The sequence below is a fragment of the Salvelinus fontinalis genome, chromosome 12, assembly GCF_029448725.1.
Source record: "Salvelinus fontinalis isolate EN_2023a chromosome 12, ASM2944872v1, whole genome shotgun sequence".
NCBI classification, from domain to species: domain Eukaryota; kingdom Metazoa; phylum Chordata; class Actinopteri; order Salmoniformes; family Salmonidae; genus Salvelinus; species Salvelinus fontinalis.
Window position 1 is genome coordinate 8,707,831 of NC_074676.1, and position 15,600 is coordinate 8,723,430.

General features: G+C 39.1%; 2 protein-coding genes across 2 annotated transcripts in view; one reads left to right on the forward strand and one right to left on the reverse strand.

Moving 5' to 3' along the window:
• Positions 1 to 1,039, reverse strand: part of LOC129866735 (uncharacterized) — a 42,328-nt gene extending 41,289 nt beyond the window's left edge. Inside the window, exon 1 of the mRNA XM_055939571.1 lies at positions 758 to 1,039. The gene's annotated coding sequence lies outside the window, so the exon portion shown is untranslated. The remainder of the gene's footprint in view (positions 1 to 757) is intronic.
• Positions 1,040 to 1,752: 713 nt separating this feature from the next.
• Positions 1,753 to 5,282, forward strand: LOC129866736 (iroquois-class homeodomain protein IRX-5-like). Its single transcript, XM_055939572.1, has 3 exons — positions 1,753 to 2,297; positions 2,772 to 3,174; positions 3,396 to 5,282. The coding sequence occupies exons 1-3, from the start codon at positions 2,058 to 2,060 to the stop codon at positions 4,103 to 4,105; spliced, it is 1,353 nt and encodes a 450-aa protein (XP_055795547.1). The 5' UTR covers positions 1,753 to 2,057; the 3' UTR covers positions 4,106 to 5,282.
• Positions 5,283 to 15,600: the final 10,318 nt, after the last annotated feature.

Below are 15,600 nucleotides of genomic sequence, written 5' to 3' on the forward strand. Positions count from 1 at the left end.
TATTATCCCAATCTCTTTCCCAGGTGTATTAAAAGTCTACTGTAAATGATGTTGCTGTTGTCTTTTAAATACTGTTTATGAAATGTTGTAAAGTCAACTTATTACTGCTATCTGTCACAGATAAATGGATGGGAGAACAGATTCATTCAAAATATCAACACAGCGTTCGTATCTTAAAGGCCCAGTGTATTCAAAAACGTGATTTTAATGGTGTAAGAGCTGATTGAAAAGGCAGCCTGAAAATGTGTGGAATGGACTTTTCACCAGGCTGTAAATGAGTTAATAGACCAATAAGAAAGGGACTTCCAACCCTGGTAGGTTGGTGTGGCAGTCATCTAAAGAAAACCAGAAACACTGAGCATATCAAAATGTACTGTTGTTGCTTTTTCTCTCATAAGACAATGACAGAGGCTGACCACACACCACGGGCCAGTGTGAAAGTGAAGTCTTAAGCTGCCCACTCTAATTATAGTAACAACAAATAAGATTAACTCTATCCATGCACACAGGTCTAAGGCCAGACTAAGCAGAGACGTTCAGGGTTGTGTTTACAATAGAAGCTTACAGTAAGCATGGGCCATATCAATCAAAACGTGTTTAGGCTATGCTTTAGGCTAGGCAAATATAATGTAAACAAATATTAAATTGCATGTTATGGCTACCTGAGGTGTAAAACGTATTTTTTCCCCCCATTGGTAAACCTTTCCTCAGAACTCAATAGCCAAAACGTGAATTAGGATAGAACTAGGCTACTCACCTACTGTATCTGCTCTTGTTTGAGAGAAAAAAAATCCAGGTGTAGGCTATGGTCCGAAGAAATACTGTCCCTTTCTTTTTCTTCTGATAAAGGGTGGTCAAACTATTTATCGGACTCCATTGATGTCGATGTGTAGCCTATTCATGGCCCTATTGGCGACAGCGAGAAGCATAGATGTTCAACTGATAACAGAAACGATCTGTAGAGTATGAGGATGATCTAATGTCTGTTTTCTAGCCAGCTTTCAGCACGTCACGCAACTCACAGATCGTAGATTGGCCTAATCGTCTACTGAGACGTTCCTGAGCTTGAACATGTGACGTCACTACCTACAGTGCCAACATTCAGCACTTGGACAGTTCCCCATAAGTTATCTGTCTGTCCATGCGACTATTTCTTCTGTGCCTGATTGGCTATATTGTTGGCAACTGTATTCAGAGGCAAGAAGTGTTATTCACAAACATCTACTGACAATGCAAATAACTAATTATATGAAACTACAAACAATTAAATTAAACCAAATGGTAAGACTGTACAATTATTCCTTTGTTTTTATTAAGCTATCTGCTTTTACTTGAGTGTTTTTAAATGTTTTTCTCTGGTAATTAAACTATTTAGATATATGCAATTGTGATATAGCCTATATATCTGCAATTGTTACAACTGAAGATCAGGTTAGGGATCCTGTCAGCAGTGCATACAGCGATCCCTCTCGGGTAAACGAGGAGTGCAGTTGATAATAACATAATCTATAATTGTGTCTAAATTATATAGATTGATATCATTTTATGTGTTAGGGTACAGATAGCCTTCACAATACTAGCTTAATGATTTGATAATAGTCTAATTCGATCTCAATTATAGCATAACGTGTGTGTGTGTGTGTGTGTGTGTGTGTGTGTGTGTGTGTGTGTGTGTGTGTGTGTGTGTGTGTGTGTGTGTGCGCGCGCGCGCGCGCGCGCACGGGGGTGGAGCTGACAATCATAGAATGAGGTTGCCTATTCCTCCGCTGACTCTCCCATATCCAGAGCCTGGTAGGTTGGGCATCGACAAAGCGTTCCCCTGGAAGACTACATGCGGACAACTTTCCCTGACACATTTCTGCAGCAAACAACAACAAACCAACCAACGCAACAGTTCGCAATATTATTGAATGGATTAGTTGTTTTTCAAATGCGAACATTGAGGGAAGGGAACTGTTTTCAGATGTGAGTTTTCATGCGCTTTTCTTGTGTGTGTGCATCTAGGGTCGAAAGCGCACAAGTGGACATAAGTGACTGACTTTAGGAAGTCACTCACCATGGCCTATCCTCAAGGCTTTCTCTTCCAACCGTCGGTGTCTCTAGCTCTCCATTCCTGTCCCCCGTTCAGTTCCAGTGTGATTTTAGGAGGACCAAGGACTGAGGAACTGGGCCGGTCGTCTTCAGGCTCAGCCTTCGCCCCATACGCGGGATCACCGGCGTTCAATGGTTCATCCCCTGGCTTCAATTCTCACCTCCAATATAGCGGAGAGCAGACGGCGGCACTGAACTCATTTGTGGTAAGTGAATACTGTACAGTTTAACAATTACGCACTGTTCGATTTCGGAATAATTATTGAAAAAAAATGCCTTTCGTTTCTTTGAAAAAGCCTATTTGTATCCAGATTTTGTAACGAGTAAGCTGAAGTATAGCTTTCTGATACAATGAGTGCACAATTAATAGAGGTTAAATAAAACATGTATAAAAGTTAATTTATAATAAGAGCTAATGCAATGATTAGTCACAATTATTTGCAAAACTTTGCAACAAAAAAAAAGTTTGTTCAAATTGTGTTCAATATTGTATATGTCATACGTTGTATAGCTTATGTATAGGCCTATAATATAAATACATTTTGAACTCTAAATATGATCAATAAAATTGGAAATTTAAGGTCTAGAAATTATCAATGTCTACTTTTAAGCTTTCCAGTCTTGTGAGGTCAAACTATTGAGAGAAATTCGTATCTATTGACTTTCTATTGACTTTCTAGGGCTCCGCGTACGATCCCTCAGCGGGTATCGCTGGCTCTTTAGAGTATCACCCGTTCGGTGTAGCATTGGGCTATCCATATGGAGACCCTGCATACAGGAAAAATGCTACAAGAGATGCGACTGCCACTCTCAAAGCGTGGCTCAATGAACACCGTAAAAACCCCTACCCAACCAAGGGTGAGAAGATCATGCTGGCCATCATTACTAAGATGACCCTTACCCAAGTGTCCACCTGGTTCGCCAACGCCAGAAGGCGGTTGAAGAAAGAGAATAAAATGACGTGGACCCCGAGGAATAGAAGTGAGGATGAGGAAGAAGATGACAACATTGACCTGGAGAAGAATGACGACGACGAAGAGCCACTTAAGCCCACGGCAGAAATTGGGTCGAAAAATGAAGCAGGTAAGTTTAAGTCACTTTACTTAAAATATAGGTTTCCAGGCTGCAGTAGGTCCAAAATATTTTTTTTATCCAGGCATTTCATTAGTTTCAAAAGTATTGGGCAATTTTTATGTAATTCATTGCATAGACTTAAACATGTTGTTGCTTTCGTTAGACCGTGACAGGGCGATTAGGCCTAATCCTTGGAACGCTTTGGTCTAATTTATTATATCTTCTTGCAGTTGGGCAGCATCCAAATCCAGTGGGAATCCCCTGTGAGAAATACAAAGAAAACAATAGCGGCAATGACATGGAACCTGTCTTAATTGATCCGAATGTAAAGGACCACGGGGACAGGAGAGTGCCCGAGATGCCACGGCCCACCACCGCAGCATCTCCCCAAAACGCGGACCTTGGAGTGGAAAGGGATTCAGACTCGGCAGCCTCGGAAAGTCCACCTCCACTGAGGCGTAATGACTCAGGCAACTCCAGCAATGCCACATCAGTGATTCACTCGGCCCTTCCGGCCCCGAAACCAAAACTGTGGTCGCTCGCGGAGATCGCAACTTCTTCGGATAAATGTAAAGGATGTAGTGATGCCTCTCAGACCGTGCCCAGACAATTACGTACAGAGATTCCGGGCGGTAGGCCTATGTCATCTCCATTGCGAGACACTCCTCAGAATCTTTTCCCTCACAGTGCAGCCCTGTCCAGACATGTCTATTATACGTCTCCCTTTTTCCAGGGTTACTCGAATTATCATGGCACTTTTGGACACCTGCAGAGCCCCGGATCCAACGTGGGGTCAGCGACACATTTAAATGGAATACATCAAACTATGTTACACAGAGCCGAGGCTCTGGCAAGAGACAGCCAAGCCAGGAGCCAAACACAGATAGATATTTGTAAAGACTTGAGATATGAAATTAAGAAAGGTATGACACATGTCTAGTAGCCTGTGTGACATTTGGTAAGCTATAGGCTCTATATAGACATTTATTTATTGTCCAACTGGGAAAATAAACGATATTTTCAGTGGGGAAAAAAACTTATTTGGATGCAAATGGAACAATGACAATGACTATTCCTGGGAGTCCCTAAAAAGGCAACAAACAATTATTTAGGAATGTGAATATTCAATTAGAATTTTTTAAAGGATAATGTGGAGAAAAAAAGTGGATTCCTTTGTCAAACCACGTGGTGAATAATTATTAATTAAAGAAGACTAGTTTTATTGTAGTCTTTTTTAGAAGAAAAGTGTTATTTTGTCATTTCTATTGACTTTGGTCGTTCATTTCGCAAAAAAAGGTCCTCTTTTTACCAGGTTAATTTCGTGTTGCATGGCTGCAATAGTTGACATGTGTGTTTTGTCAAATAATCACAGCCATGTGAAGCACACAACTCCACACAGAAAGTTGCCAATGCCGGCAAAAGTATTGGATTATTGGATTTTAAAAAACTATTCATCTTTGCATTGACCGCATTATCAAAGCACCATTCCAATACGCAATATGTCCTGTATTACAATAAGTAGACCATACATTATTCTCGAAATTCCCTCTGCATGTAGTCTAGATTTTAGTAGCCATTACTTGAATCAACTGTGGAAAATGTAATCCTTATATCAGAAATGCTATAGTCTGTTTTTTATTTATTTTTAACTTGAGCAGAGAGGAAATTACATTTGATCAAACCACAAAATATTCCACATTAACCAGGCACATATCTGTTTTTTTTTTTAAATATCAACACTTAAGAAGCTTACATTTTCCGAGGCCATCTTCAAGGAATTTAAGTGTGTAAATTCGAATTTATGTTCTCCTGAAGGAGGGGATTTCTCTTAATCATGGAACTGCAAGAGCCAAACAGTAACAGAACATGCAGAGAAAGGTGAGGAAAAACGCACCACTGTGTACTAAACTCCGTGTAGGCCTACTAAATTCACAAGGACTTAAAAAGGCTATGTAATCTCTAAAGTATGTAAAGCAATAACATGTTTTCTATGTTAGTGATTTTTCGTTGCTTTCTGCAAAGGCTATATTTTGCTCAAAAAGCCACTTGACATACACGTCCTTTTTGAAGCTGATAACTAACAAAGAACGTGTGAATAAATACAAACACGTTGTCTATGGATGTTTAAAGATTTATCGAGATGTTCTAGGCCTATAGTCAACTCAAAGACACACCATGATCTTACGCAAACCTTTAATAGATTATTTAAAAAAAAAAACATTTGGACAATTTACATTTTCAGTAAGCTACTTAATTTTTGTATTTGTATACAAATCTCTGGTCTTGGTTTCAGTAAAAACTCAGGCTACACAAAGGCCATAAGAAGAATACATGGTATCCTTTTCAACTTTAAACTCAAATTGATAGAATATGGATCATTTTATCACGATGGCAAAATATGACAATTTCGTTTTTGAATAGTGCAGGATATCTACCCATTTAGTTTTATAGAATGACTTCTAGGTCCCAGATACACAAATGACGGCCCATGGGCCAAGTCCAGTCTACCACAATGTCTAAAAAAGGAGTTAAAATATGATAAGTAACAGCAAAACACAAAGGCTTATGAATCCTCAAATAATCAAGCCGTAATTGATGGATGAGTATTATTATACCTGGCTAGTGGCTATGATATGTTAATATTGCTAAATTGGTTCATATAACGCATTCAAACGATTGGCCCATGACCACTTCCTAAAAACAAATGATCTGCTTCATAAAATCTAAAGAGTCTATCTATGTAGAAACTCGATCATACCAAAGATCTACCCTCAGAATTGATTTAAGAGCCGTCCTCTGTATAAATTGGCCAAAGTTTCATTCAATAGATAAACTAAAACGTTAACATTTGCAGTTAAGCAATTGTGTGATTGACTTTAGGGCCCATATGTCTCTTTCCCAACTGTGTTGTGCATCGAAGGTCAACACCACCCGACATCCGACACCGTTGGGACATGTCTCTCAACCAGTGTGAGGTCCACTCTGCATGGGATAACCCCTAAGACTGACAGATGTTAGGATCTGATATCACCTAACCCCCTGCCATGCAGTACACCTTCACCATCTTCTCTCCCTTATGCCTCCTCTCCATCTCCTCACCTTCTCCCGCTCCACTTCTCTCCCTCGCTCCAGGACCTCTATAGAAACATCTGTTCTCAGTGTTGGTCTTTCAGAGGTAGAACACCAGGGTGAACGGCCCGGTCTCTGGTCTCTGAGGGCAGTCTCTGAGGGCTGAGGTAACGTTCTGCCTCAAAACAAGCTGTCTCTCCCCACATCATCACATGCAGTACCTTTCATATTAAATTAATATAAACAAGCCATTTGTAAGTCTTGCATTTCAATAGCACTTTTCCCAAAGTTTTAAAGTGCTTTACATATAATGACCTCATGTGTCATCCTCATTTTACATAGAACTTCATGTGGTGTTCAGAGCAGGGGGATACCCTCCTGCAAAACAAATTCCATCCCTTTTACCTCAGGACCTCGATTAGCGGAATCAGGTGTGTTAGAGTAAGGTTGGAACAAAAGCCTGCAAGCCCACTAGCTTTCTAGGAGGGTAGACACAACAGACGTGTAAGAATAGATTCATGTAACCATAACTTTGCCTGGAGTGCACTCTTGTGCGAGTAAAAATACACAGCAGCCACAGAGACACCCAATCAAAAACCACTGCCTACATTCCCCACTGAATGTGGGCCAGGCGAAGTAACTGCAGACGAGAAGCATTTTGTAGCATGCAATATCGTTGCCCCAAAATGTTTTTCCTTTGTTTATGTTCTCCTAAAAAATGTCAAACAAATGTCAACGCTTGACGTTTTTCATCAAAGGCTTGGCTGATGTAGCATGAGACCAGGTACAAAATCCTAGATAAGCTTTCACAATATTATATAGACTTTCCTCCAGTGTTGCCATACTGAGCTCGTGATCGTGTGTGTCGTTTCCAGGTGGTGCTGTTTGCTTAGAGTCATACCTCCGGTGACCCTCACTGTTGAATATCACACAGCAGGACATGCCTTCCATGGGTTTGGCGGGTGGCATTCTGTCAGGTACATCCGTTTCACTGTAACTCTGTTTTTCCACCATCACTTGTTTGGGAATGACCTTAAAGCAGAGATCGAAAAGGCAAAGCAATAAATAAGTCAAACTATAATATCTTTGCCACAGCCCTGAGTTTGTGTTGATCAAGCCCTTCCTGTCACACGGTTTGGTATAAAGATAAAAGATGGTTCTGGTAAATTGTAACCACACTTAAACTCATAGACAGAGAATACAAGGACTGACATTGACTGACCATGAGTCTGTGGAAGACACCTTGCACCCATAACTGTCCCCTGCTACGAGCAGGGAGGCTGAAGTTCGTAATGGCACCTGCCCTGAAGTACTGAACCTCTTGCCTCCCCTACATCCCCTAAGCAGACGGCCATGGAGTACGCTTCACCTGTTTCAGTCAGGACCGTGCAAAGAGAACGCCCAGGGTCTGCCTGGATGCCATGAACACCATGGCACTCCACACTCACACCAAGTTGACAGTGTCATACATGAACAATATGGACTCCCTGGTGCCACAGCAGAAAGCAACATTTTTAGACTGAGGCTCAGCTGTTGTCTCTGCTTACTGCTAACTCTTCTGGTAGCACACTATTGCACCCTTGCTGCACCCTCGACAACTACTGTGATTATTATTATTTGACCATGCTGGTCATTTATGAACATTTGAACATCTTGGCCATGTTCTGTTATAATCTCCACCCGGCACAGCCAGAAGAGGACTGGCCACCCCTCATAGCCTGGCTCCTCTCTCAGTTTCTTCCTAGGTTTTCGCCTTTCTAGGGAGTTTTTCCTAGCCACCGTGCTTCTACACCTGCATTGCTTACTGTTTGGGGTTTTAGGCTGGGTTTCTGTACAGCACTTTGAGATATCAGCTGATGTAAGAAGGGCTATATAAATACATTTGATTTGATTTATTGGATCGCCTGTGGCGGAAGGTGACACGAATTGTAGGGTAAACACCGCCATCTAGTGGTGGATACCATTAAATTAAAATGAGTAGAACGAGCGTACTTAAAAGTACCACAACAGCGGAAATTCACCTTTGTTCAACTGAAAGACGATGTCCTGAGCCTATACACGATGTTGGAAATGTATTTAAGTCAAAGTCAGTTTTAGTCAAAGTATGATCTATTTGGGCTATAAATGGGAGATCCGAAGTGGGACATTCATGGTAATCTGTGTCAATACTGTTTCCCTTTTATAGATGACGTGCAAATACTTTTCAGACTACGTTTCATTTCAGGGCTGGGTCTTATTTTAATGTTTACCACCCACCTGCCGCAAATTTCTTCCTCTTCGTGACTGAGCTGAGATAGAGAGTAAAAGGCGAAGCAAGACGGGTAATTCGGACTAAAAAATGTTCACCCACCAAGTGAGGATTTTTTGTATGGAGGTCAATGAGAGTGTCGAATTTGGTCAACAAACAATTGAGTGGTTTATTTACTATTTGATCGAATATAAGTTTTGTGATGTTTCGGTTGTTACGAAAGTGCCAATATTAGTACACACGAGGCATACCGACAACTTTGAGAAAAACAATTTTATATAGGAGTTGTGCCTGTTGTGCACACGATATCTGCCTTCTCATTGGCTAGAATGGTCCCACGTGATCTTGCTTCATCTCTCCTGCCTCTTCCTCTCTGAGGACAGCGAATCCCATTGTTAGACATGATATATGACCAACGATGTCTGTATATAAACCCTGGTTTGCTGATGCTTTGTATTGGCCATTGTGAGGCTTTGAATCCTCATGGGAAGTGCCATATTGGCACAGGAGCAGTCCTCCACAGGAATGAATGGAATTCTACAGTATTTCAAGGACAAAATGACATGTATTTAAGTATTTTTGTTGTAGTGGGGATAGTAGCATTAGTAATCAAAAAATGTGTATACGTTTTTATTTGTATGTTTAGCTCACGTAATACAATGAAAAAGTATTCATTAAGGTGTCTGTACTAGAATAACATGGCAAACACGTATGTAGACATTAGTAACTGTATTTCTATAGCTTCCCCCCCAAAAGTATTCTAGAGTATATATCATTGGGCATGCCCATCTCATCATCATCATATACCTACAGTTCCTTCGGAAAGTATTCAGGCCCCTAGACTTTTTCCACATTTTGTTACGTTGCAGCCTTATTGTAAAATTGATTAAATGAAACATTTTCCTCAATCTACACACAATACACCATAATGACAAACCAAAAGCAGGTTTTTAGAAACTGAAATACCTTATTTACATAAGCATTCAGAACCTTCGCTATGAAACTTGAAATTGAGCTCAGAGGCATCCTTTTTCCAATGATCATCTTTGATCTACGACTTGATTGGAGTACACCTGTGGTAAATTCAATTGATTGGACATGATTTGGAAAGGCACACAGCTGTCTACATAAGGTCTCACTGACAGTGCATGTCAGAATAAAAACCAAGCCATGAGGTCAAAGGAATTGTCCGTAGAGCTCAGAGACATGATTGTTAAAATACTAAAGTCTTAAGTAAATTTGCAGTATTGTCTCTCTGTTTCTCTCGCTCTCCATCTCTCTCTGTCTTTCACTCTCTTCCCACCTCTCTCTCTCTCCCTCTGTCACTTACTTTCTTCCTCTCTCTCTCTTTCTGTATGGGTCTCTCTCTGTCTAGCGAAGACGCCTAGTTAAGGGCAGTTGGATTTACCATAATTGCTTACAACTATCCATTTGATTGATCAGGGTTAACTTATAGCTAGATACCTAAATGTGACAGACATATACAGTACCGGTCAAAAGTTCGGACACACCTACTCATTCAAGGGTTTTTCTTTATTTTTACTATTTTCTACATTGTAAAATAATAGTGAAGACATCAAAACTATGAAATAACACATGGAATCATGTAGTAACCAAAAAAGTGTAAACAAATGAAAATATATTTTATATTTCAGATTCTTCAAAATAGCCACCATTTGCCTTGATGACAGCTTTGAACACTCTTGGCATTCTCTCAACCAACTTCACCTGGAATGCTTTTCCAACAGTCTTGAAGGAGTTCCCACATGCTGAGCACTCTCAAATCCATATGTGTTATTTCATAGTTTTGATGTCTTCACTATTATTCTACAATGTAGAAAATAGTAAAAATAAATTTGAAAAACCTTGGAATGAGTAGGTGTCCAAACATTTGACTGGTACTGTATTATTTTGTAAATATTTTATTAGGGGGTAGATCAGCTTTAATATTGCACATAGATTGTAGCTTCCATCAATGTAGTTCATCCCCACAGCATGGTGCTACCACCACCATGCTTCACCGTAGATATGGTGACAGGTTTCCTCCAGACGTGACGCTTGCCCCCCCCCCACATGTTAGCTGCATGTGTGACATAACTCCACCAGTCCTATTTATGATATAATTTACAAAGATTATATATTTGTTTCTATTTTTTAAAAATAAATAAAAATCAATTAGTATATTTGAGTTTAACCATAACATTTGTTGGATTATTTATTCTGTCTTTTCTGGTGGATTAAACTGAAATTGCAATAAACTTTCTATGGCTTGCTATTTTTAAGCAATATTTTGGAGATTATTTCATTTTCAAATAACCCAAAGGTAGAGGTTGTAATCTGAATAAAGGGAAAAGGCCATTCTTGAACATGGGGGGGAGACATTCTTACTAAACTCCTAGAGAACCAGTTCGGATTTAAATATAACTTGTGTATGACTGAAGCCTTTTGTGAGAGGTCTAATGTGCCCTCCGAATTTATATTCATTATATAAATAGGCCCGTTTAATTTTATCTGGCTTGCAGTTCCAAATAAAATTGAATATGTTTTGCTCATATAATAAAAAACTAAAAAACAGACGCTAGGGGTAGGCAAGGCCATAAGCAAAAAGGTCAACTAGGATATGACTTTATAGTTGAACATGGTGATTTTTCCACAGATAGACAGATATTTTCCTTTGCATGGTAGAAATATCTTATCTATTTTTTCCCAACTTTCTATTAAAATGTATTGTAGTGAGATTATTTATTTATTTTGGGATATGAATACCGAGTATGTCTACTTCACCTGCAGACCATTTTATTGGTAAACTACATGGTAATGTAAAAGTTTTTTAAAAAATTGATCCAATACATAATATAGTACATTTATCATGATTTGGTTGTAATCCAGAGGTTAGAAAAAGTATCTATATCCTCTGAGACTGTGGAGGGATCCAAATTGTGGATTTAAAAGAAAACATGAATCAGAGTACAATGACACCTTTGTTTTTAAGGCCTGGATTTTCTAGCCCCTTGATATTGTTGGATCTGATTTTAATAGCTAACATTTCGATTGCCATAATAATAAATATGCCGATAGTGGACAACCTTGTTTTACTCCTCTTGACAGTTTAATACTTTGAGAAGTAGTCATTATTTAATATTTTACACCTAGGGTTACTATACATAAAATGTTATCCATTGTATAAGAGATTCTCCAAAATGTAAATATTACAGGCAATTATGAATAAATTCCAGTGGTACTTTATCAAAAGCCTTTTAAAAGTCAGCTATGCATACCTGGCCTGGTTTCCCAGTACTTGTCTTATATTATCTCCAATGTATCATCTATGTAAAAAACCTGTCTGACTATGATGAATGATATCCGGCACTACCTTTTTAATTCTATACGTTATGCATTTTGCCAGAACGTTTTGCCTCACAACACTGAAGTGTAAGGTGTCTCTAATATTTTTAATGGACTGGATTTTTATATTTACCATTTGGGTCCTGTCTCAGTAGTAATGAAATCAGACCTTTTTGAGTATCTAAAAATGTATTTTTGTTTTATTGTTGTGGTTAAAACATGCTAATAACAGTCCTCTGAGTACATCAAAAAAGGTTTGGTATACCTCAACTGGTATGCCATCCATCCCTGGAGTTTCCTGGACTTAAAGGATTTAATTGCATCAAGAAGTTCCTACTCTGTAATTTGGCCTTCACATTCGTTTTTATATACAACTGTTAATTTTACATTATTAATAGAAAAAACATCCATACAATTAACTTCGGTTAGTGGAGCTGGAGGAGACAAACAAAAATGTGCTTTAAGTACTTTGATTCCTCTTTCAAAATATAGTTTGGTGAATCATGGGTGACTCCGTCATTTGTAAGAAGTTTCAGTAAATTATTTAGTTGTAGCATTTCTATGTTGAAGATATAAAAATAATTTCCTGGACTTTTCCCCCCATATTCCATCCAGTTCACTTTATTTCTATGATATATTACACTAGATCTTTCTTGAACAAGTTCCTCCATTTCTTTTTGTTTTTCCTCTAACTTATTGTATGGGACACTTAAACGTGACTTTAGAGGCCATGCAATTCAATAAGACCAAAAAAAAATGGTCAAATGAGTTCATATTAACAAAGGAAATAGAAGGACTAACAGTACAGATGGACAGCAATAAAAACTGTACCATAGAGGCACAGAAAAAGGGGATCTGCTGTACCTGTGTTATGTCGGGGAAAAGTCCGTTAAAAATTATTCTGTCTTAGTTAAAAACAACTTATCATCCAATAGGCTTTGATTACATTTCCAATATCCTCTTCCACGGGAAAATTCAGTAAGAGTAATGTATATGCCAATTATTTGATGGTCTGACCGCATTATGTTCCTTATCAACACGTTTTAAACTTTTGGTACCTGAGAGAATGTCATAAGAAAGTAGTCAAGACGACTAGCTTGGTTGAGCCTCCGCCATGTATATCTCACTAGGTCAGGATATTAAACCTCCGCCATGTATATCTCACTAGGTCAGGATATTAAACCTCCGCCATGTATATCTCACTAGGTCAGGATATTTAAGCCTCCATATATCCACTAGTTCCAATATATCCATGATATTAGTGATTTCCTTCAGTGCATGAGGGTGATAGTTTGTAGTGTGATTTCCTTTATGGTCTATTGAGGTATTCAAAACCATATTATAATCTCCCACCATAATAAGAGTCTTGTATTGCTTGTAAGTGTAACGGATGTGAAATGGCTAGCTAGTTAGCGGGTGCGCGCTAGTAGCATTTCAATCAGTTACGTCACTTGCTCTGAGACTTAAGTAGTGTTGCCCCTTGCTTTGCAAGGGCCGTGGCTTTTGTGGAGCGATGGGTAACGCTGCTTCATGGGTGACTGTTGTTGATGTGTGCAGAGGGTCCCTGGTTCGCGCCCGTGTCGGGGCGAGGGGACGCCGTAAAGTTATACTGTTACATTGGTGCCGTGACCCGGATCACTGGTTGCTGCGGAAAAGGAGGAGGTTGAAAGGGGGGTGAGTGTAACGGATGTGAAATGGCTAGCTAGTTAGCGGGTGCGCGCTAGTAGCATTTCAATCAGTTACGTCACTTGCTCTGAGACTTAAGTAGTGTTGCCCCTTGCTTTGCAAGGGCCGTGGCTTTTGTGGAGCGATGGGTAACGCTGCTTCATGGGTGACTGTTGTTGATGTGTGCAGAGGGTCCCTGGTTCGCGCCCGTGTCGGGGCGAGGGGACGCCGTAAAGTTATACTGTTACATAGGCTTGATAAATTATTATATATATTTTCAAAAGAAGCTTGGATCATCATTATTTGGACCGTATAAATTAATGAGCCAAATCTGTTTATGGTCCAATAATTTGTACAAAATAATGCATATACCTTGCGGATCTGCACATTCGGTTCAAAATTATTGTCAATTATTAATATCATTACCCTTTTTGAGTTTCTTTGCCCATGGGAGAAGTATGTTTCAATTCAATTTATCATAATACAGGATATGTTTGTAAATGTACCATTAAAAAGTACCATAATGATTGAGTATCCTTATAGCTGTACCTTGATATTTGCATTGCTACTAACCACCCCTGTCCCCCTGGATCCTAGGGCCTTTGAGATATTGGGATCCATCCTTTGAAAAGAGCACACAGTGCCACACACAGAACAGAAGCAGATAAACAGCCAAAAGCATTACCAACACCCTCACCTTGATGGTATTATATACAGCTATTAAAATAATAATAATAAATATATATTTTTAATGAGGGGATTATTTAAATATTTCAGCACACATGCGTGCTTATGACTTGACAAAACACATGAAAAGGAACTGGCTTTTCTAGCTAGCTTGTAAACCAATTCAAGTTACACTAGCAATATTATTTTCCAATGCATGTAACATTGGGTTAACCACAATCATGTATTCTGAATCAAAGACACGTTTCCCAATTATGCTAAACTAGCACGCTAACCGCTAGCTAGCACGCTAACCATTAGCAAGCAGTAAATAAGTATAAGGTAAAAACATGCAAAGTAACAATTGCACAATAATGAATTGTTTGAATAAGCCTACTAATTTCAATCTCATGACGCAGTATATCTGACACAATGCGGCTTTCGGACATTGTCAATGCATGTTGGATTCCACCGAAAGACATACATGAGCTAACAGAAATTACAAATAAAGACAATGGGAACTTGCATATCGTAATTTCTTTCCACAATTAATTAATAATATGCATAATAATGTAGGCAGTGCATGCTAAGGATTGTTATAACCAGGATTGCCATTACAAAAATTACATTTTGACAAGGAATTTTTTTACATTTTATTATTTATTCATCCTATATTGTCCGTAACATCATTACTCCACAGCAACAACCGTGGGATACATACAGTTGAAGTCGGAAGTTTACATACACTTAGATTGGAGTCATTAAAACTAGTTTTTCAACCACTCCACAAATTTCTTATTAACAAACTACAGTTTTGGTAAGTCGGTTAGGACATCTACTTCGTGCATGACACAAGTAATTTTTCCAACAATTGTTTACAGACGGATTATTTCACTGTATCACAATTCCAGTGAGTCAGAGGTTTACATACACTAAATTGGCTGTGCCTTTAAACAGCTTGGAAAATTCCAGAAAATGATGTCATGGCTTTAGAAGCTTCTGATAGGCTAATTGACATCATTTTAGTCAATTGGAGGTGTACCTGTGAATGTATTTCAAGGCCTACCTTCAAACTCAGTGCCTCTTTGCTTGACATCATGGGAAAATCAAAAGAAATCAGCCAAGACCTCAGAAAAAAAAATTGTAGACCGCCACAAGTCTGGCTCACCATTGGGAGCGTTCTTTGGTGCAAAAAGTGCAATCAATCACAGAACAACAGCAAAGGACCTTGTGAGGATGATGGAGGAAACAGGTACAAAAGTATCTACATCCACAGTAAAACGAGTCCTATATCGACATAACCTGAAAGGCCGCTCAGCAAGGAAGACGCCACTGCTCTAAAACCGCTATAAAAAAAGCCAGACTAAGGTTTGCAAATGCACATGGGGATAAAGATCGTATTTTTTGGAGAAATGTAATCTGGTCAGATGAAACAAAAATAG